This window comes from Electrophorus electricus, chromosome 2, assembly GCF_013358815.1.
Source record: "Electrophorus electricus isolate fEleEle1 chromosome 2, fEleEle1.pri, whole genome shotgun sequence".
Taxonomy (NCBI): Eukaryota; Metazoa; Chordata; class Actinopteri; order Gymnotiformes; family Gymnotidae; genus Electrophorus; species Electrophorus electricus.
The window spans coordinates 12,824,675-12,848,948 of record NC_049536.1 but is presented as its reverse complement, the minus strand read 5'-3'; the positions used below and the strand labels follow the sequence as shown (position 1 = coordinate 12,848,948).

Sequence of the window (24,274 nt, the reverse complement as noted above, 5' to 3'; positions counted from 1 at the left end):
GACGGTAGCAGATTATGCTTGCGAGTTCCACACCATCGCTGTGGGTAGTGGATGAAATGAGGCTGCATTGAATGTAAAATTTTGACATGGCCTGAATTCTAATGTATTGCACAAGCTGGCATGTCGGGATGATGAGCTCAAGTTAGATCAACTTATGGCTCTTGCCATATGCCTGGATCATTATCTTCAGGAATGGAGACCACGGATAACTGATAATTCTTGCCCAGCCTACCCTAACCCTAGTCCGAGATATGAATTCAGATAAGAACCCGGAGTGTACATGCATTGTGTACATGCATTGTGAGAGTACATGCATTGTGATTCATCCCATTTATCTGAGGAAGAATGGAGGCGTCGGTTCCAGGAAGGTCTGTGTCTGTATTGTGGATCAGCAAGTCATATAATCAGGGAATGTCATCTCAAACCATGTCGCAATGTTTCTCGTAAACAGAGAGGGAACAAGATTTCCACTCCTCAAGTCCAGGTAGGGACATTGCAAAGACTCTGTATGGTTGCAAAATCTTTTACGTTACCAGTTTGTATTGGATCTCAAACTCCCTCATCTATTTTCACAGCCCCAGTGGATTGCGGGGCAGAGGGCAACATCCTTCACGTTCGGGTTATAGAGGACTTGCACATCCCGGTTGAACCATTACCCAAGCCTCTTCGATTGGCCGCTTTGGACGGATCACCCGTAGGAGCTGGGACCATATCTCTACGTACCACATTGATAAAACTCACAACCAGTGCACTCCACTCAGAACTCATCTCGTTCTTGGTCCTACCAGCATCCTCCTTCTCAGTTATTCTAGGCCTTCCTTGGCTGGAGCAGCATAACCCAAGTATAGCCTGATCTCAGAGGAAGATAACACAGTGGTCGGATTATTGTCAAAAAACCTGTTTGTCCTTACCCACACTTACACTGTACCAACAAGGGTTCATACAGTCCTCTGCTTCCCCTTTGGCATCAGGCTTCTTTTTGTAAAGAAGGACGGTGGTCCATGCATCGATTACCATAACCTAAACCAGATCTCCAAAAAATATTCTTACCCCTTACCGCTCATCCCCGTCACCCTGGAAGAGCTACGAGAGGCAAAATTCTTCACGAAATTAGATCTTTATAGTGCTTATAACCTTATAAGGATCAAGAAGGGAGATGAGTGGAAGACCGCCTTTGTCACCACCAAGGGACACTATGAATACAAGATTATGCCATTCGGTCTCAGCGTCGCACCATCGGTGTTCCAGGCTTTCATTAACGATGTTCTTCAAGCAGTCATAGGGAGGAATGTTATCACATATATAGATGATATCCTTATTTACTCACCTGATCTTCAGACACACATTCAATGATAGAACTGTATTGAAGATTCTCCTGGATAATGGGTTGTATGTGAAAGGGCAGAAATGTGAATTTCATACAACCACTACCACATTTCTGGGGTATGTAGTAAGTCATGAGGGAGTGACTATGGATGACAAAAAATAGATGCTATCCTGCAGTGACCTTCTAAACACTTTAATTGGACTCAAACGGCTGAGAGTGCATTCAACAGATTAAAGGAGGCTTTCATGATGGCTCCCATCCTGAGACACCCATATCCTACCATTCCATTTATAGTAGAAGCTGACGCTTCCAACATTGGTATTAGAGCTGTCCTTTCTCAACGACATACAGGGAAAAACTATATCCCATGGCATAATTTTCAAGGAAATTATCACCCGCAGAACAAAATTATGGCATTGGACAACGCAAACTGTTGGCCATCAAGTTGGCCTTGGAGGAATGGAGACATTGGTTGGAAGGTGCTAATCATCCTTTTTTAGTAATCACAGATCATAGGAATTTGGAATATATGCATACGGCTAGGCAACTGAACCCCCGCCAAGCCCGTTGGTCCTTGTTCTTTTCCAGATTTAATCTTAAACTCATGTATCATCCAGGAAATCACAATACTAAAGCAGACACTCTTTCCCGGGTCCATCAAGAGGAGAGAACCGAGAAGAAAGAAACCATATTACCTACTTGGGTTCACCTGATGTCCATCAGATGGGAGATTGACGAGGGAATAGACCAGGTCTCACAAGGAATGGTCACCCCTATAGAATGTCTGAGTGACAAATGCTATGTACCTGAATCTTGTCAAGACCGTTTGCTAGCATGGGCCCATTTTTCTCTTGCTACAGGTCATCCTGGGGAGGCACGTACATGTCAGCTCATGGCTAACCGGTACTGGTGGGAGCATATGACCAGTGATGTTCACTGCTATGTGTTATCTTGTTCTATCTGTAGTCAGAGCAAGACACCCAAAACTCTTCCTGCAGGAAAACTCCTGCCGCTTCACGTGTCTAAAAGACCTTGGTTGCACATCGCACTGGATTTCCTCATTGTTCTTCCTTGTTCTGAAGGTAACACTACTGTACTTACGGTCATGGATAGATTTTCCAGAGGTGTAAGATTCATTGCCTTTCCAGGCCTACCCACTGCCTTCCAGACAGCTGAAACATTATTCACCCAGGTATTCTGCATATTTGGCATTCCTGAGCATATATTATCAGATAGGGGTCCACAATTCACATCTTGAGTCTGGTCACCGTTTCTGGAAAGCATTGGGGTAACCGTTAGCCTTACTTCTGGGTATCATCTGTAATCTAATGGACAGTGTGAACGTTCAAATAGGGAGCTTAGTAAATTTCTGAGATATTTTTGCATGTACAATCCTTCGGATTGGTCCAAGTTCTTACCTTGGGCGGAGATGTCGCAGACTTCGCTCACTAGGTCGTCCACAGGATTAATCCCATTTGAGTGTATTGTAGGCTATCAACCGCCTATGGCTCCATGGACTCCTGTCACTACTGATATCCCAGCAGTGGATGATTGGATGCGACGCAGTGAGAAGGTATGGGAGGAGACTCACCAACGCATCAAACAGGCAATACAACATTACAAAGAAACGGCTGACAGACACAGAGGGGTGACCCCTAACTACCAAGCAGGTGATCGAGTTTGGCTTTCCACACGGGATTTCTGCAAGCCGGGCTGCTGCCGCAAGCTGGGTCCCAAGTATATTGGTCCCTTTGAGATCCGGAAACGGGTTAACGAGGTAACATATCAGTTGAACTTACCTGCGCATTTCTGTGTTTCCAGGTCCTTCCATGTCTCTCTCCTCAAGCCTGTTGTTTTAGGTCCTTTGAATGAGGACTCCCCGGATGATACCACTCCGCAACCCGTTAACTATGACAGCATGCCGATGTACGCTGTGCACCGCATTCTGGATTCCAGAAGGAGGGGTGGTTCAATACAATACTTGGTGGACTGGGAGGGATTCAGTCCTGAGGAGCAGAGCTGGGTTCCTCGTGATGATATATTGGATCCCGGCCTACTATCAGGCTTTCATTCTAGAAACCCTGAAAAACCTGCTCCTCATCCTCGCGGGTGTCCCCGCTGCATTCTTACGGTGGGAACTCGTAATAGGCTGGACTCCACTATGCCTACAAGAGGTTGTCACGGCCGTCCTCATGCCTTGGCTGTTCCGAACTCTTTGGGGAGGGTACTGTCATAATGTGGACTCCCCTGACAGACTACAATACCCAGCAACCTATTCATCACCCAGTCAATGACTCAACCAGTCGGAGGCAGATCAGTGTCACCAGAATATTGAACTCACCTGTATGTCCTGATTATTGGATTATATGACAGTTTCTAACTCTAAAGCTTTGTGATGTATTGCCAATAGTCTGTAGAAGCAAACTGAGCATTATTTTGGATTGTCTTTTTGTGTACCGTAGCTTTTCTTAGTATTCCTCACTATTGTATTTTGCCTGCCCCTTTTGGTTTGTCTGCCTGGTTATATTGTGATTGATCTTCTGGTTTCTGACTTGGACTGTTTAGCTCTCTATGATTTGGATTATTCCTTTATCTTCCTCTTTTGTCATCACACTGGATGACAAAACTGGATGGTATTGCAGAACCCCTGAACAATGATTATATCAAACTACTATCCATAAGCGTCTGTTTTTGCCCGACCCATCACACGTGCTTAATAATTTCCTTGTCAGTTTTTAGCATTTTTTTTTTTTGGGGTATAGATTATTCTTTGTTTTTGCAATTAGAATATAGTATTACATTTTCCATATTACATATTTTCAATATTATAGTATTACAAAATGCTTTTATGTCTTTGGTAATCTGTTAGATACGGATATTAATAAACATGAAATTACTATATAACTATTTGCTACAAACTAGTCTCTTAGAATTTGAAACATGCGGTAACAATAGTAAAGCAAGAGTCCTTTTACACTCCACAGCTTGTACTCAAAAAAGGGGGGAGCGGATAGCAAAAAGGGATTTATAAAATATAATGTATAATAGTTATTTTGACCTTAACGTGATGGATAGACAGTCTCTTTTTATTACTTCATTTGTTTTGGGGTGTTGCTTGAATTACATATTTACATGTGCTTGAACAACAGTGACATTGTGAAGCTAGGCCAAATGTGTTGATTGCATAACCATCTGAATGACAAATGTGAACCGAAGATTCCCTTTTTCACACAGAAATATACACTGCCTGGCCAAAAAAAAGGTCACACGCTCTAATATTTCGTTGCACCACCTTTAGATTTGATTTTGGCAGGCATTCGCTGTGGCATCGTTTCACAACATTTATTTCTGTCCAGAGTTGCATTAATTTTTTCCCCAAGATCTTGTATTGATGATGGGAGATTTGGACACCTGCACAAAGTCTTCTCCAGCACATCCCAAAGATTCTCAGTGGGGTTCAGGTCTGGACTTTGTGGTGGCCACCCTAGCAAATTGAAGCCATTTTTACTGGTTAGCCTCACTGACAAGTGGTTTTCTTAAGGATACACAGCTGTTTAGTCCCAATCCCTTGAGTTCCCTTCACATTGTGCATGTAGAAATGCTCTTACTTTCACTATTAAACATATCCCTGAGTTCTTCTGTTGTTTTTCTACGATTTGATTTCACCACACGTTTAAGTGATCACCGATCATGATCATTCAAGATTTTTTTCTGACCACATTCCTTCCTCAATGATGATGTTTCCCCACTGTCCTTCCACTTTTTAATAATGCATTGGACAGTTCTTAACCTGATTTTAGTAGTTTCAGCAATGTCCTTAGATGTTTTCTCTGCTTGATGCGTGCCAATAATTTGACCCTTCTGAAACAGATTACCATATTTTCCACGACCACAGGATCTGTCTTTCAACATGGTTGTTTAACAAATGAGAAGCTACTCACTGCATCAGTTAGGGTTAAATAACTTGTTGCCAGCTGAAACATAATCACCCATGCAGTAATTATTCAATGGGAGGCTCTTACCTATTTGCTTAGTTAAATTCAGGTGGTGACCTTTTTTTGGCCAGGCAGTGTATATAGCTTATAGTAGTCCACTCCACTATCTGAAGCCTTCCACTATCTGGAATTCAGGACTAATTCATGTACTGTGAGCTAAAGTCCATCATATCTTCACACCTGCATATTTGTTTAGCAAAAGAATGGTATTGCTGGGTTCCTGGAATCTTTTCAAGTGTTCCTTAGACTTGCTCAAATAATTAAAAATTAAATCATTATTGTTTTGCAAAGAAAACTTTTAAGGATTAACAGTTTAATATTTTAAATTTGGGGCAAGTAGAAACTTGCAGGAGGTTGTGGCAAGTAGAAACTTGCAGCAGAGACAACGGAGGACTTTTGGTATTGATCAGATAACAGACAAAATTTTCACTATTTACAGCAGGTGCAATAGATATCTAATCTATTTGTTTAATTAAACACTATAACTCCCCATGTAGCTCACACTTTCTTTCTTTCTTTCTTTCTTTCTTTCTTTCTTTCTTTCTTTCTTTCTTTCAGTATCATTGTCATACACCACACAAGTAGACATACCCCAACATGACTGAAAGGAACCAGGAGGCCAGTTGCCCTCCTGTTGCCGCTGAGGGGAGGCCAAGAGAGATTAGCCTCTTTAAAGTGTTCTAACATAGAATCACAGGGACTGCACACTGGGGGACCCGAGGCAGCTTCTTCCCATCTGACCTGTCACGGCAGACGGGCCCAGGCACTGACGCCATGCCTGCCTGGCATTTCGGGTGACTGATGCAGTGTCCTGTATCCCCACAGAGTCGCGGAAACCGAAAGGGGATGGAAAGAAGAAAGAGCAAGACTAGAGAAGCCCCGCCCACTCCCCCACCCACCCTCCCCCGCCTCCTCCCGACCTGTCAGCGCTCAGAATGAGGACATGGGAGTGGCGGCAGCAGCAGTGGATGGAGGGAGATAAACGCGCCTTTTCCTTCTTTCTGTCTAGGACTGTAGGCTATTTGTAGCTCTTTCGTATTTAGATTTTTGAAAAAATAAAACTAAATCATTTACTCAATTCCATTGCTTGTTCGGGGCATGTCCTATAAAATATAATAGATACTTAACTACCCTTTAATAGTTGAAAAAAGTTATTCATATTAAAATTGGACTGTGAGGTATTATCTTAGTTTAAGCAGTCCCTAAAAAGGCAATGGTTTGTATTTAGATGTAAATCCATGAGCTCAGTAGTAGGTATTCTGGTAACAGCCACAATGGAAAAAAATATGGATCAAATATGGAAACATTGTGGAGTTTAGTGATATTACCTGTTACTCAGCTCCAAAGTAAATAAATGTTTTGCAATCCACAACTTATTCAGCAATTTTTGCTCTGATTATGAACACATTGCAGAATTTTCAGTTTGCCTAATACCATATAAATCCACTATACTATATAAAACCAAACAATGTCATCATATATACATAAAAACAAAAACACAAATATTTGGACTTGTATCTTGTATCTTTATTTGGTAGAATTCTTTTTCAAAAGAATATGGCACAATATATGTTGTGAATGTATTTCATAATACAATTTCATTAGTGATTTGTGAACATCCAGATCTCTCCTCCAGTCATTTTCTTAAAGAACCTGATACTATTAGAAATGTACAAACAGGAGGTCACATACTGAGTGCAGAGAAAGTGTAGTGGGCAAGAGAGGAAGCGAAGAGTGGGACAACGACATTCAGGTGAATAATAAACATGTATTTACACATCAACTGGGGCAAATCACACAGAATGTTCATGTTATATACAATAGACACTTGGAGCTGTTACCAAATGACATTTCTACTAGATGAAAGTCACAACCCACAGTGAAGGGAAAGCACAATGAGGATCTACATACCTCAGCAACAAAAGATAAAGAGTTTAATATGTACATTGGACAGAAGAACTGTGTCCTCGTCTTTCTGATTAGACCTCCCCAGACAGAGCTCATCCATCTAAGCCACTCAGTTATAAGGTGTACAGTAAACAGATTATTTTCGGTTTATTTCTTTGTCTCTTTTACAGGTTAAGCTGTTCATACTTTGTAGTAAAGCTCCAGAGAAACACCTTGCTAGTGTCTAACTAGATTAGTCCAGCACATTTTTTAACTGAGTGACTGCAGTCTCCCAGGAGACAGGTGATACAGTGCCCATAGATTCACAAAAAATCTAAGGGCCAACTAAAGTGTTTGTTTTTTGTTCATTTCTTTCCGCATTTCTCTCTCTATATATTTCTTGCTCCCTCCTCTCTCTTTGTAGGCAATTGAAAGCTCACGTTGTCGGTGGTTTAGTGTTCGGCCTCTTGATTTAATGTCCAATTATCCCTTTTTTCCACTGACAGATGCTCCAACTCCAGAATCAATACGCCAGAGTCACCTCCTCGGCTTAACCATAAACTCACACTTTATATACAATATATATATATACAGCATAAGTGGGTATTTATAAAACCTAATACAAAAAGTTAGCTGTTTTTAAATACATACAATGCATTATGCTCGAGACTTTGTGTTTTTGTGGATACTCATCCATTTTATTTGTTGACAACTTAGCTCCTCCCTGGCAGTTAGTATGTCTTTGGCAGTCATTTTTCTCTCTGAAATTGCCGGTGTATGTATGGTGTGTGGTACATGTCTGAGTGTGTATATGTGTGAATGTGTGTGTGCGTGAAATAAGTCCTTAGTGTGCTGCTCAGTATCAGAGCTTTTCACATTGTGTACCACGCACTTGTCACATGCCAAGGTTATTTTATAAAGTTTCAATATTTTCATACACATTTATTATCTCAGTTTAACCCAAACTCAAATTCCCAATACATGCAGCAACAAAGACCAACACGTGTAGACTCATATACACACTTCATACACGCTGACAAAGCATACTTCATTAGATCCCGAGTTTGCAGCTCAGCTCTATGGTTTTATATTTAAAATAGTTTCAGAACTCCAGAGATGACCTATTCACACAACTCTTATTTTTATACACAGACTTCCCATTTCACTCCTCAGAAATTAGTTGCTCATGTAACAGCATTGTGATGACAGACCTATTGAGACCGTTTAAGAAATTACTCTGATAACTAGTCACACACCTGACATCCAGAGTAGGTGAGATGTTTAGTTAAGAAAAAGAAGGATCCTGTGCTTTTCAGTCAGTTATCAGACCTCACACATCCAACCAAAACATCATACATACCTTAAGAACACTATCATGGCAAAAATAGTCTACAAATAATTAGAAGAAGAAGAAAGGCAATAATTAATGCGATATTCAATTCTGATTTCAAATAATTCTGTAAGGCACTTGATGTCTGTCAGAGACTTTGCCCTAGGAGATGTCATCCTGGTGCTACGACTCCTCATTGGTCACCATCAGTTCTAGCTCCGCCCTAGTTCCTCTCCTGAGCATTATCATCCACACTTGCTCAGCAGCTCATTGAGATTCATATATATACTGTGCTTTCATACTTTGTGAAGTCTTGCCATATACTCATAGGTGTTGCTAAGCCGAATTACAGTTTTTCTGTGTATTGACCTTCCCTGCCTGTTTCTGTCATTATGAGTATGGATGTGTCTTTCTTAACCCTGTTTAACTGTGTTGTAGACCTTTTTGCCTATTTTGATCATTCTGGGAAGAGTCTTAATAAAGGCCGTTTTTCTCCTCTGACCTCTGTCTATTGTGCCGCTCTGAACGTGTAAGTGTGTAAGTGTGTGGTATTAAGACAGGAGGAGGCTGACTGCGTAATTATCATAATCACTAGAACCTCAGCCAACCTAAACAGCCATTGGTACCCTGTGTACAAACAAACTAATAATAAAAAGTATACAAAAACAGATACAAAAGTAAAATATAATCTAGAATTACCAAATAAATTACTGACCATCTAAAATTTATACCTACAGCCAAAATAATTAGATATTAATACATTTGTAGATCCTCAATTAGATCTTAGCCCTTTGATATTTACAGTTTCCTAAAAGATTGTAGGCAGTAAGATTTGTAGGCAGTATGTTTTAATTAAGAAAATCAGGCTGACAGGATGAGAGATGAAATCTCCTCTCGGCTTCAATGGTAGCATATGAACACACACACACACACACACATACACGCACACACACACACACACACACACACACACACACACACACACAAACACACACACACACACGCACACACACACACAGTAATGTATCTGAGGTATGAAGCTGCTCCTACTCAGACCCCCAAGATTTCTGATGTTTTTAAACATGTGTCACCCTGAGAGGCTGAATGACAGACCCTTGCTTCTCCTTGCTCTCCCTCTCGGAGAACACAGTGGAGGCTTATCAGGTGAATACAGTGCACACAGGATGGAGCAAGAGCTGGCACACTTCTCTCAGATCACTGCCAACAGTCCTCTAGCTCCGCCCACCTGGCCCACCACATATTATCACTCATGCACCATCAGAAGCTGCTCTCTGCTATCGTACACCCCTCTGCAATATCGCGCGCTGCTCTCTAATTTATCTCATCCAGAAAGGTCATGGCGAAGGTGACAGATGAGTGCTGCACCATTTAAGGCTGTGTTGACACATTGAGGGCAAGGCAGGCCATGGCGAGTGAGCAGCTGAGAGGTTTGGAGAGCGGGGCACGGAGTGTTCCACATGGAAATCTGAGTCATGTGGCATTCTCGCTGTAACGCTCCCACTATCTCCACAGTGGAGATTAGCAGCTGTCAGAGTGGTCCAGTGAGCAACAGCAGCTACCACGTCGGCTCTTGCTGCTCTCCCTCCCTTCCAGCCTGGAGATGAGTGCCTCGCTCAGAAGTGGGGGCTGTCAGGAGGAGTACAGGAGGAAGAGGAGGCGGAGGATGGGGGGGGTGGGAGACAGGTGACATGCAGACACATATCCACTTATCAGCCTGATGCTTGGGAGTGCTGTGGACCTGGCACACTGCTGGGACACACATACAAGCACACACATGCTACTACCAGCCTATCAAGGCAACCCCTCAAACCTATTCTGTCACTCTGTCAGAGCAGCGAGGCCAGAAGGGTGGGATGGGGTAGCACTATGGTGCCTGTCAAGAACTTTGTTAGTGTTAACGATTAAAGCAAGGAACAGGACGTATCAGAGCTCACGGGCACAAAGAGACATTTACACTCAGTTTTGCCTTTGTGTACCTACAGAAAGTAAAATCACCATATGAGCATGAAAGGAGAGATGGGGAAAACAGCAATTTGCAGGAAGGTGACAAATTGCTAATGAAACTGAGAGAAAGTTAATGTTATCAGTAAAAGATAGAAAGAGCATTCCTGTGAACAGACAGAGAAGGAAGGTAAAATAAAACAAGGGAAAATGGGAAGAGAAATGGTGCAAACAGAAATGGTAGAAGTGTTAATTCTTGCTTAAACAAGGTCTAGCTTTATATGGCTGAGGGTAGGGGACAGTAAGTGGACAGACTGACACTGAGCCTGTCAGTTGTGTAATGTGTAATCTTCAATCACTCAGCTGCTCAGTATCATCAGATAATCTGGTTCATTTACCATATAATTCTGTTTTTGCTCCAACCCACTCAATACCTCCAGCTTCCAAACAACACTCAGTCCAAACCACACACTTTATTCAGCACCACTCAGACCAAACCCATCACTCTACTCAACACTACTAAGACAAATTCTTCTCTCTGCCTAATGCAACTGCAGCAAAACCTCTACAATCTCCCCATCTTCACTCACCTAAATCTTTCAGTCTAGTCAGCATCAGTGTTGCTAAAAGACCCACACTCACCACACAGTGAAGGCTGCCCACTGTGCCGAACAATTATACTCACAGGGCTACACAGCAACAGAGAGAATTACAAGTGAACATTAGGCAAATGTTTGACCACACATACTTGAAAGGATAAGGAAATGTATCAGGTATTCATATTACTACTGTGACTTATCTTTCACGTGCGACATTTTTCTGCATGAAACTATGCGCATGTTATTTCAGAGACTACAGTGTGAACCACAAAAGTATGAGCTGTGAAACGGTGAAATGTATAAAATATCTAGCCCTTTTATTTCACAAGGCCAAGGCCTTTGATTTAGAATAACCCCAATTCTGGGGTGATCACCCACCCACACACACACACCCACACATACACACACACACACACACACACACACACACACACACACAAAGACACACACACACGCATGCACACTTGCCTGGTTCAATAGCCTGCAAGAATAAGATATTAATCTATTATTCAAATGCCTCAGAGCAACATATAATGAGTCATGTAAAGGAAGGCTCAGGCTTTAAGTCTAAAACCTACATTAGCACTACTTTTACATCCACATCTGCATACAGACAGACAATCATTCATTCATAGACTGCCCAAAGTTTAGTCTGCTCCCATACTCGGAGCTTATTCTCACATGCTGTTACATTCAAAGAAAAGCACAGGATTCCTCACGAACAGTGTTGCGTGCCTGGCAGTGCGCCTGACACCCGCAGGCGGCATGAATGAACACCCTGCTGCAGACAGGCAGATGTGAAAGCAGAAACACTCATTTACATCTCTGCATATTTCATGAGAAAGCTGTTAAGCAGCTTTATAACATGCCATTCGTGTCAAGAAGGCTCCTGAAGGCATGGGTCAGGGTTTACGCTGACTTTATCCCTAATATGAACTGAACATGAATTACCATGTCTGATGGACCCCTCATTGTTTCTAGCCAGTTTGTTTTTGCGGCACCGTTTGACATTGCATCGTGAAATTGTGTGCAGTGTTTTATGAAAAAAGGGTAAAATCTCAAACCCATAATAATGGCTCTACAAAAAAGAGTCACTTCACCCTTCTCCTCCATCATCATTTTAAAAGCTTTTAATTTGCATCTCTGGAGATCTGTGCACTCAAAGCTGCTCCACTCATACATGTGGATATGGCAGAGTGGCTCTCCAATACCCCTCTGTGGTCTGAGCCACAGTAGCACACACACATACATTCACACACACACACACACACACACACACACACACACACACACACACAAAGGGGCCAGTGATACACCCGACTGCAATCATTATTACTGAATACCTATATTCAATGCATGCTGTAGATTAACATCAAGTGACATATTCACTCTTATTGTAATGTGCGCGCACACACCCACCCACTCATACACACCCTGCATACATGCACACACTCTGACCACACACCAATATGCTCTCAGTCTACCAAACATGCACACATATTCTGCCCGCACTCCTCACAGTGCCAAACAACAAGTGCTATACATGTTTATATACAAGTATGTACAAATATCATATTATACTGAAGTCCAAACGCTAGGTTTGAAGGTTCAGTCAGCCCTATTGTCCCTTTAATCAGTGTATAATTTAGTACACTGATTATGCAGATTATGATCTTACACTGTGCTCTTAAATTAAATCTGTATTCAGTCACTGTATGTGGATAATATTAGGTTAAGCATGGGATTTCTTCCAACTTTGTTTTTGTTGCTATTTTATCTACATATATCACCAATTGCTGTTTTTTAAACATTAATTAATTTATTAATTTATCAAGACCTTCTTTCAGTAAAACCCCTCCTTGTCTGTAGCAATGTTCACCTCTCTGAGTTGCAATTGGTTGTGTGTAAAGTGCTACTTCAGGTTATTGGTAACAGATATACACAATACAGGAACATAAAACATAGACCCACCCAGCTGCTACACACTCTATTATTAGTTTCATTTCACAGATACTTTCCACATGCACACGCGTGCATGCACACACGCACGCACGCACAAACACACACACACACACACACACACACACACACACACACACACACACAGACAAATGCATGCAGACAGATATGTCTTGAACATCCAAGCTCATCTGGTTGAGCGAATATTTTTATATTGACAGAGCAGAAGCTGTTTGAATGTCTTTTTGAATGTAGCATTGCAGAGAGCATAGCATGCAGGGTTGATAGTGCTATTGATGTAGCAGAGCCAGTACCCGATGGTCCACACTGTGTTAGGGATGCAGCTGGAGCAAAATGTATTGATGAGAACCATCACATTATAGGGTGTCCATGTAGCCACAAATGCCACCAGGATCGCCATGATAGTGCGGGTCACCTTCTTCTCCCTTGATGGAGCTGCTTTCTTTTTTTTGGGTGGCTGCTTTGTCATCTTTACTATCTTCCTTGCCACATGATTCTGCTTCTCTGCTTTGGGCACAATCTCCACTGTTGTATTGGAGGGTGCATAGCAGTCTCCCTTTGGTGACTTGGTAACAATTTTGATGCATGTCAGTTTGGAACCACCGGCCTTGGAGCGATGTCGTCCTGGCACCTGACTGTCATTGGCTCTGGATGGCACCACCTCCTCCTTCTGATTGGCTGCTGCACCACTGCCAGAAGTGGAGTCATTGGAACTCTCTTTCTCCTCGACAGGGACACAGTTGTCCCTGGCTCTGTCGTCCAACTCCCCCGCTCTCCCCACACTGGCTGTGGATGGCCCTTTGCCATTCTGCAGCTTATTGTCATGCTGGTTGGTCGCATCATCGGTTGTTTGAGTCTGACCCATGTTGGGGTCTTCCACCATCACGTTGTTGTTGTCAGGCTTGTTGGATGCTTTGTTGCGGGTCTGGCTGGGCGATGTGGTTCCAGGGTTGGCAGCTGATGGTTTGCGGTTGTCCTTCTTGACACGACTCTTGCTGGCCCTGGAAATCTGCCAATACAACACCATCATGGTAATAACAGGCAAGTAGAAGGCAGCAATGGCCGTGCCGAAGGTGACAGCTGCATTGGAGAAAAACTGAATATAACACTCTTTTTCTGGCACAGTACGTCCACCCACGATGAACTGCCAAAAAAGGATGGCAGGAGCCCACAGGATGAAGGAGAGTACCCAGGCAGCAGCAATCATCATCCCCGCCATCTTAGTGGTTCGCTTGACAGGATAGCTCAGTGGCTTAGTGACGCAGAAGTAACGGTCAAAACTGATAATCAGCAAGTTCATGACTGAGGCATTGCTGACCACGTAATCCAGAGCCAACCACAGGTCACACACCACCGGTCCCAGTGGCCAGTAGCCAATCACAATATAAACAGTGTAGAGATTCATTGAACAGAGGCCTATGATGAAATCAGCACATGCTAGGCTGAACAGGAAGTAATTGTTTACAGTCTGTAGGCTTCTGTTGACCTTAATGGAGAGCATGACCAGGATGTTTCCAATCACAGTGACCAGGCTAAGTGAGCCTGCTACCAGCACAATGAATACCACCTCCACTGTCTTATATGGGCTTGTCTCCACCCCAGTCTCTGTCTCATTGCCCTCAGACGCATTCCAGAACGTCAAGTTTATTCCATCCATCTGTCCTTGCCTCAGGTATTGCTCTCTGGTCCACAAGGAGCAGTGCTCACAAGCCTTTACACCTACACATGAAAGATGGAGACAGAGAAACAAATATTTTACCATTTTTCCTTTCCATAGATTCTGTAAAAAAATATATTTGGGCAAACCCCAACCAGTATTCAGTTGGCTTAGATGACCACATTTCTTGAGAAATTCAAGTTTGTTGGATAAAAATAGCTCAAATTATGGAGGTAACTATCAAATGGAAGGTTAATCTTGTTTTACCCATAAATTAGATGCTACTAAATCTCATGGGGTTACTGTGGCCCTTGCTGTGCCAATCAAAAGTTAGTAATTAATTTAAGACTTGTGACCAGAAGTGGTGGCAGTGGAACAACCAGTCATCATGACCTTTGTGTTTGTGGACAATTATGAGCTAATGCAAGCAGCAGAGAGTAATTCAGTACATTTGCAAATAACCTGGGCTACTACATAAGCCATTACAGAGAGCTGGCTACTGGCTGCAGAACATGTTGCTCCCAAGGGTCTGTTAGTGTGTTGGATGTGTGTTCCATTAGCTAAAACACTTAAACTTTAACATAGTGAAAAGACATCCACTTGGTCTGTTGTCATCATAACATAGTAAAGTAAATGTAATCACAACAGTAAATTTGTTGAAGGTATCAGGGATATTCAGAGGTTTGTGGCTTCAACGATTAAATGGTAGTTATTGCAGTAAAATTTTAATGCTGGCGTCAACCGCTGCTAAATTGCAATTATACAGACCAGAGCTATTAAATCTCAGAATTCTCCAGTGGGTATTCAAGAATGAGATGTAGTTAAACCATTAGGCCACTGGTTGGTTGCTTGTTTTCACGAGACATGACAACATTGCTATATTATGCAATACAGTTAACTGCCAAATTAGCTTCTGTCAGCACCTTGTTCTCTAGTTATCACAAAAATTGAGTTAACTAGCTTTGCACCATGTTTCTATCACAGATAAGGGTTTCACAGAATGAGACAGACAATCTAGGTGTAGCTGAGCTATATAGTTAGCTAACTAGCTAGGTAATGCTGATGTCCAAATTGCTTTGACAAACATACCATGTAAACTACCATGAAATTATTCAATAATAAATTTTGTTTCATGTTGGACTGTTGTGCTTTAATGTTTTCATGAAAGAAGCCATGTAACAGCTAATGCTAACTAATTTATTAAATTAACCTTGTAAATTATTTAGCTACCTAACTAATCAAGTAGCCAGTTAGTATTACTACTTAGTAATTTATCTAACACCAACATGGTCTATAGCTAGTTGCCTACGCTAAGCTATACAAAATTTCTTGTGTAGCTATTGACCATCTTGTTGGTGGTATACAGATGACATCCATGTTGGCGGAGCTTAACTGGAGCAGAAACTGACTATTAAGGGCCCTGTACAGTATATTGTCACCTTAGTCAAAATGTTATATTAACATATCTGATTCAATTCAACATTTATATTTTGTATACTGCCCCAGACCTACTGTTTAGGAATGACATTTTATTTGGTGTTATTTTTGACGTCATATATAACACTAACTGACTATAGATAATCATAAGATAACATATATTTCGTATTCATGAACCACACTTCCTTCACCCCGCAGCGCTCTACTTGAGTAACAGAGATGACAAGTGCACACAAATGTTCAGTTTTTGGGTGCAAGTGGGAGAAAGGATACTCTTTATATTTTGTTCCAGAAAACATGACCAAATCAAAAGGGCTCAAATTTCTTTCTGGGGTTGAAGTGCCACAATGGTGTGTAGCAGGCATTTTACTGCGAACTCATTTGCAAATTGGGCTCAATACAGTTCCGGATTTTCCAGCAGACTCTTAGCTACTGGTAGCAGTGTGGATGGTAAGATGGCAAGTCTTTATTTTTAAATAAGTCATGATTTTCATTTGACACTTTATTCAATAATGTAGCAAGCAGTGAGAATATATCAAAAATATACAGGCTAGTTTGCTAAATTTTGTCATTTAGTTCAGCTCCAAATGTATTTTTATAACGTTACATGATACTGATATTTTTGAAATTGCCAATAGTCATTGACTTTCCCACGTTTAGCTCCCGCCGTGTACTGTCAAAGCCTGTTAGCTAGACCTGGTTAACCATCCGAATATAAGCTATCTAGCTAACGTTAGCTAACTAATAGCTTTAATGTAAAAGTGATCAATATGTAAATAATGTTCAGATGATACCGCTCTAATTACGTTCCAAATGTAACTAGAGAATTTGATCAGCCTCTATTTACACACGGCACGGATTCCGTTGTTACCGGAAATCGCCACAAGCCTTTCATCTCTCCAAGTTCATAGCCTGCTCCGTACTGACTCACTAGACGTTGAAGGTGTCAAACAAGCCGTTGGGGTCCACGCCCAGCAGAATGGTAAAAGGCAACAGAAAAAAAAGATAACATTCCTTTAAATGTCATCTTAGGGTGAAAATATGAAGGTAATTAATAAATAAAATTATTTGCGGAAATGTTTATTTTTCACAGATAAAACAACAACTGTCTAGGGATTTTTAACTAAGCGGTGTCAAGTGTAGTAGGAATACGGATCATCCAGACGCCTTCTACGGTAATTTTTTAATGGTTTGCCAGCAGGAAGCTGGTTGTCGAACATGAGCGTCGCCAACAGGTCTATCGAGATTGACAGGTAGATATCTCAGATCTCAAATATCGATCGTATCAGCCATATGAGGTTGGTGACCACTCTCATACACTAAAAAACTAACAGACCCACACATAAAAACACATACATTCACACAGATGTTTACACACGCACATTGCTTTAGCAATGGGCCGTGCGTGTGTGCGTGTGTATACGTTTGTGTGAATGTATGTGTTTTTATGTGTGGGTGTGTAGTTTCTAGTGTTGAAGCTGTGTGTATGTGAAGACTCATAAGTAGTATAGCTGATTGTCTCCTTTGAAGTGTGATTTCACACCTGTAGAGCCACTCTACTGATGTCCTGTAATGATGGCCTTAGATTGCTGTGGATTGTGGTGTGAAGAGTGTGCTGCTGCTCACAGCACATGATGTGTGTGTCATGCACCAGGAGTGTATAGGTTATAATAAATTGCTAGTGTTTCTTCTGTTCTCCCTCTCTGCCTAGCTGTGGTGTAAAACACTGTTTGGCAGTGTATACTCATGTTTTAGGTTGTCAGAAATAAAATCACCTGTCAATCCGGTCCAAGGTTTCAGTGTCTTTAAGCCCTCTCCAAAACTCAATCCTGCTGCTTTGCTAACAAATGCAAAAAAAGCAAGTGTTTGCTGCTGTAACAACAATGGCTGAGGCTTTCTTTACAGCTCCTGGAATGATCTTTTAAAAATCTGGATTGGAGTAGAAAAGTTGATTTCAAAGTTTTGAAGCAAGTTTGACCTTGTTCTTGTGTGTCTCTCATTAAATCAACCAGTCAACCAGTCATCACACTCTCTTATTTTTCTATATTAAAACTCAGACTCATTTGCTGCTCTGCCTCCCAACTCTAATAACTAGGCCTATATAGAATTCAGAATAACTATAGAGAGTTCACTTATCTTGTGTCCCAGAAGTCCCTAATCTTTGCATTATGTATGTGGCCAAGCAGAACTATGCCAAACAAAAACAGTAAAGATCAGCGAATTTAACATTAAAAAAGAAAAAGAGATAAAAATGCTAACAGATCCCATTGCCCTCAGGGCAGGAGAATGGTGGATTTAGATTCCTGCGAATATAGAGAGCATGTAACATAATACAACCGTATTCTAATCACTACAGTGCACAGCCGCCTCCAACTGCTGCATGCGCTATATGTACACGGTTCTTTCTTGCCACGCACGTGCAGAGACGCACACTTTCACAACTGCAACACACTCACTGTTCAGAGGGTAAGGACTTAAACTGCTTTTTAGTATATTCAGCAAGTCAAAAAATACAGGCCGGGTTGAGAGTCTTAGATCATTTACACAGCACACCCCACCCCCTCTGCTTCTCTGTACTCCAACATAGTCTCGCTTTGATATGTTTCCCCCTTTCTCCACCCTTCTTCATGTCTTCAGCAGTATATGCAGCTCTGACTCGCTCAGGGGCAGCAGCAGCCATTTACTGGTAATAAAGCTTCTCACGGGGCACTACATGCTCCCTCAGCTCATCTCAGCAGGCAGCTGAACATACTGCAAGCTCATAGAATGTCCCAAAGTGCTGTATTGCCGTCACTGTCTCTCTGTTTATCCCTGTGTATTAAAAAGGTTAAAAGCAGTTTTAATGAGATTAATAGATACGTTTCCACCTCATGAGACTGGCTGATTCACTAATATTCATTCAGCAGCACTGGACCAACACATAATGCTTAATGCATAATGCAACGCATAATACAGTTGCTTATTTAGTTTATCATTATTCCGCCAATAAATGCATTTAGCCTTATTGCAACTTTTTATGCCTTAGCAAGTTATGTTTACTATAGTGATGACCAAATAAGACTTAAGACATTAATCTTCGTTAGGAGCTGTTATGTTGAGAAGATACTTTAGCTGGCTCTAAGCACTTATTTGTTAAAATAAATGCCAAATTTGGATGTTAATTTGACTACTGTATTAAACTTAATTGTGAATATCAAATTGTGATTTGGTCCCAGCCCGTATTCACAGCTATGACATTATCTTTTCTGCGTGGTGAAATGCCGTGTTTGAAACATAATTGGAGAAAGTGATTAATTTTAATGCAACTGTACATATGCAACAAAAAGCTAGAGGTTGACATCTTAGTACAATAGCTTGCTGCCATTATGTTAATTTGAACTGATTAGTAATCTGAGCTCAATGCAGCAATTTGACAAGAAGTCCTGTGGAATCTTCTACTGTGACACATTTATTTCTGTTTCTGTCAGCCTTCAGAAAATGGGTATCTGGAATGAAAAGTTTTTAGACATAAAATAAATTATTGATGTTTTAAATCACTTCATTTAGCCAAAATCCTTTACTGCTTTTTGATGTATATGAATAGGGAAACACTATTTTTACACAATATCACTCTAAAAGTGTTCTACATGTCTTCTCTGCCCTGTCTTTCTCTCTGTCTTGCTGTCACTCTCACAAGACTAATGAGATGACAGGTGAATCCTCAAGGTGAAATGGTGGTTGTAGGTTTACCATGCTGTGCAGTCTGCCTGCTGTCTGCATGTGTTTGTCTATACACAGTTTGCACAACCCTTAGGCAAAGAAGGCATAACATAACATTAGTTACTGAGGACGCTCGCTCTTACTTGTCTCAAGGCCCACATTATACCCCGAAACATGAAAATATTTGGTCCACACAAACATTTATTCACTGAAGTTCTGTAGCCCTATTCCGTATTCATATACCACTTCTGATTGTTTGTTAATGGGCTTCTGTGAAATCTGTTGTGAACTGCAGCCTCAATTTAAGCTTGATGGTGAATGACAGGATGGATGAATTATTACTAAGAGGCCAGTGGTATGAACAAATTTTGTTGGCCTTTTGGACTTTAACTGTTCCTAGAGTTGGCTCACTAGAGCTGAAAATTGCCTTTGCCTGCTGGGATGCACCCAGTGCCAATCTGATCCTCTCCTCTGCTCTCTTCTTCTACCCTCTCTCATTCTCTCTCTTCTTTATTTTCTGAGAATTGCAATTTGTCAACATGCTTGTTAAAATGTGATGGAGATCATAGAGCCTATATGGTTGAAGTTCTGAATCTTTTAGTCAACGGCAGTATTGGCTCTGGTTATTAACATGTTGCTGTTAACCATGTGAGGAAACTTTTCTAAAAAGAGGCTATGTTCTCTGCTTGTCAATTATTTTGCTTGGGCATGCAGCACCTAGACGAGTAGGCTAAGTTCTAAGAGTGAATGTCTTTGAAGGGATTCTAGAAAATGACTGGCATAAATGAAGGTCATTGGATTTAAGAAGAGCGGACTTGTTAGGTGGTCAAGTACCACTCACACACACACACACACACACACAAACAAATTATTACTCATTGTGTGAGCTGATTCTCTGGTATTATGAACTGAGTAATCTCGGCAGTATCTTTTTGTTCTGTATATATCAGTTGTGCAGCAGCCTGACACTTTAGTCTCATTGCTTGACCTCAAATGTGCAAACTTACACCTTAAACACAGATTGTTAATGTTTAGAATGGAGTGACTGTGATAACCTAGTTTTACCCTGTAAACGCATTACATCTCAACTTCCACTTATCAAAACACAAGTCACTTTGTATTGATGAGTTTCAGGAGCAGCATGATAGAAGTTCAATCAAGAATTTCTATCAGGATTCAAGTGCAGCACTGCTGTCTCTGTATTCACATAATATATTTTCCATATTAAACCGATATACACTTGAGGTATTAGAGGTACAGGACAGGAGAGTTTCTAGGATGGTTTGGTAAAAACTGATTTATATGGTTATAGAGAGCCAAGAATAACTGAAGAAGCCACACACACACAAACGCATCAACATCTTTATGTCTCCCTGCTGTACTGCTGTGTTGCTATATTGTTCCATATAGATACATATCTGTGTGTGTGTGTGTGTGTGTGTGTGTGTGTGTGTGTGTGTGTATGTGTGTCTGTCTGAGAATAGGCAATGTACCTGGGCTATAGCCATAGTACTAGAGCCAACATTTTTATTTTTCCATGATTTAATTGCTTTTTCATTTTTGCTATATTGAGTTAATATCAAATATTAACCCAATACTGCAGAAAATGAAGTCTAGCATTTAAGCGGGTGCTGGCTGTGTTCCTTCTGTACAGGAAGGAAAGGAAATCTGTGTATACTTATATTCAAGTATTTTTCCATTCACTCGCCTTTTAGATGAACAGTTGTAGACTGATAGTTTGCCCGTCAGATTGCATGCAGAGTTTGTGAAAGCCAGTTTTTGAACAGTGGTCAGTTTTTGACTGTAGGATCACTGTTGGCTGGATATCTTTGGGCAGCAAACCCCTCTCCCAGCAGTGAAATTGACAAGACTCCAGCAACACTGCTGTGTTTGATATAGTCATACAACACCCACCACCAAGCCACTACCCTTTCTGTGTCACTCCTGGGTTTAAAATGGCCTGCTGTCCAAATATCAGGTCAGCTATGGTCCTGTGGTCAGAATGTGACATAATGAAGTGGGTGGAGTGTGTCTGACAAACTGCATGGCAACAGAAAGGCAGCAATTTATAACAGCACCTATAAAATTCACCTGTAAAATAGGTGTTCCTAATAAAGCGACCAGTGAGTAGAGATGCAAGGCATCTGAAGTGAGAAGTGAGTGTGTGTTGCCATGACGATGGGGAGTCTGTGTGTCTAGCCTTGTCTTAGTCCTGCAATAGCCATCTGATTCTTTGTGACAGGTTGCAGTAGTATTTGACATCTTACCAGTTGCTACTGTCAGTCTCCATCCTGACAACATATGTTTATAGTCACACTTTGCATAGACACACATACACATATATAAGGAATGAATGTTATGATTTAAACATTCATTTTTTCACAAATAAACTGGGTCCTCCTCCTACTAGTTCAGAAGCACTTTGCTTGCACAGCTGATGAAGAGGACCTCTGCCATCCTGAGATCCTGAGAAACATCCTGTTTCTCTGAAAACTGTGCACTTCACTACAATTTTGAATATATATATATATATAAAATCAGCTTCATGTTGTAACCCAAATCTGGTCAGCAGTGCAGCTGTTATCGAAAGTTGTATGTTTTTATACATTAGTATTTTACTTAAGAGACTCACATCAGCACCATCTGGGGAAAGGTCTGTCTTACAAACACATACATGTGCGCGCGCGCTCACACACACACACACACACACACACACACACACACACACACACACACACACACACACACACTTACACAGCAGACTTATGCAAAGAATGTCTCTGATTTGCCACCACTTCCTTCTTTCTGTGATTATTATAAGAAATTCACTCAGTGGTAGCAACAGCCAAGAGTAGCAGTGCTGTGCTAAGAGACTGGTCTCTAATCTCTCCCCTGTGTAGTGGCTGAGATACTATGTTGAGACCCTTTTGTGAGTGCTGACAGATGGAGATGCTCTGTACCCAGTGGGGCACCAAGGACAGTGGCAGCACCCCTGGAATAGCACCATTTCAGACACACAGATACACACACATGCATTTTTGGCACTTGGTAACTTGGGCATAGCAAGCAAAGTGTGTTGGGCTGGTACAAGTACTCTGGCATTTGTGTGAACATGAACACACGCACTCACACGTGCACACACACACACACACACACACACACACACACACACATACAAACACAAACAAACACTTCACACTATATCAAATATTCCTAAGGTTTCTCTAGAGTTCTGACAATGCTTTAAAGTGTTGACCAGACAGGGAGCTACAATGCATCACAAGGCTATGGTTATGCCAGTCTAGTTTTTCTTTTGGTAGGAGGTCCCAACAGAATCACTTCAGCAAACAGGTCACTCAAATAAATGATTAATAGAAGAGGTTAAGGTACAAAAATATAATCTTTATTTTAATAATTGGAAGTTGGTAAAGTGTAGCAGTAGTAAAGGAGCTCAGTGGTTGGGTTATATATGCGAGCATTGAAAAAAACAAAAATCCCAATTCTGAGGAAAAAAATAAAGTCCAAGTCCTATTTGGTACTGGGCAAGAGTCACAGAAAGTCAAGCTACTCGTAGTATGAGTAGTATTCTCTTAATTACACACACACACACACACACACACACACACACACACACACACACACACACACACACACACACACACACACACACACACACAACGTGCGTACGCAGAAGCAAAGAACCAGGTTAGTTAAGATCCCCTAAATAAACTAGTCACACAGGGAATAAAGTATTGTGAGATAGAACACATTCTATGAGGTAAAAAATATACAAAAAAGAACAAATGCTGTGCAATGCTTTAGATTTGCAGGCCATTTTATAGATGGAACAGCAGATAATGTGGGCAGGAATATTGAAACACAGTATACTTGAAGGTGAAGTGTAACTGAATGCATATTGGGCAAATACACAGTCTGTCATTGCTAAGCAAACATAAACCAAGTCAATTAGCAAGATGCTTGACAATGGGGAGAGGAAACTGTGTACATAAATGGCATAAATGTGAGCAGGGTGGAGCATACAGTTTTATGGCAACCTCACTAGTTATAGCTGTTATTTCATTAGTGTAAGTGATTTATATAGTTTATTTCTTCGCAGAATTTGTTTGTGCCACAACAGTAATGAGAAGGGGTGATACTACCACAGGTGTTTAGGATACGGCAAATATGGGGTGTGTGCATGTGTGTGTGTGTGTATGTGTGTGTGCATGTGTGTGTGCACGCACCCCTTGAGGCACAGGCCATTATGGCCTAATCTATGACCTGTTTTGTATAAGGCTGTCATGCTGCAGCTGGCCATCAGTATAATGGATGACAATAAGAGAACAACATTACCCTGCTCTTTCTCTTTCCACAGTGTTTGTGTGCGTTTGTTTGTGTGTG

The 24,274-nt window shown here is 41.3% G+C and overlaps 2 protein-coding genes across 3 annotated transcripts in view; one reads left to right on the top strand and one right to left on the bottom strand.

The window, feature by feature from the left end:
- ptn (pleiotrophin) overlaps positions 1-6,222 on the top strand; it is a 45,712-nt gene extending 39,490 nt beyond the window's left edge. Inside the window, exon 5 of the mRNA XM_027004069.2 lies at positions 6,148-6,222. Within this exon, the coding sequence (XP_026859870.1) occupies positions 6,148-6,194 (47 nt within the window). The 3' untranslated portion in view covers positions 6,195-6,222. The remainder of the gene's footprint in view (positions 1-6,147) is intronic.
- Positions 6,223-6,516: 294 nt separating this feature from the next.
- The window catches only part of chrm2a (cholinergic receptor, muscarinic 2a), a 76,261-nt gene continuing 58,503 nt past the window's right edge, over positions 6,517-24,274 (bottom strand). For both annotated transcript variants that reach the window (XM_027004057.2, XM_027004058.2), the window contains exon 3: positions 6,517-14,799. In XM_027004057.2, the coding sequence (XP_026859858.1) occupies positions 13,247-14,737 (1,491 nt within the window). In that variant the 5' untranslated portion in view covers positions 14,738-14,799 and the 3' untranslated portion in view covers positions 6,517-13,246. The remainder of the gene's footprint in view (positions 14,800-24,274) is intronic.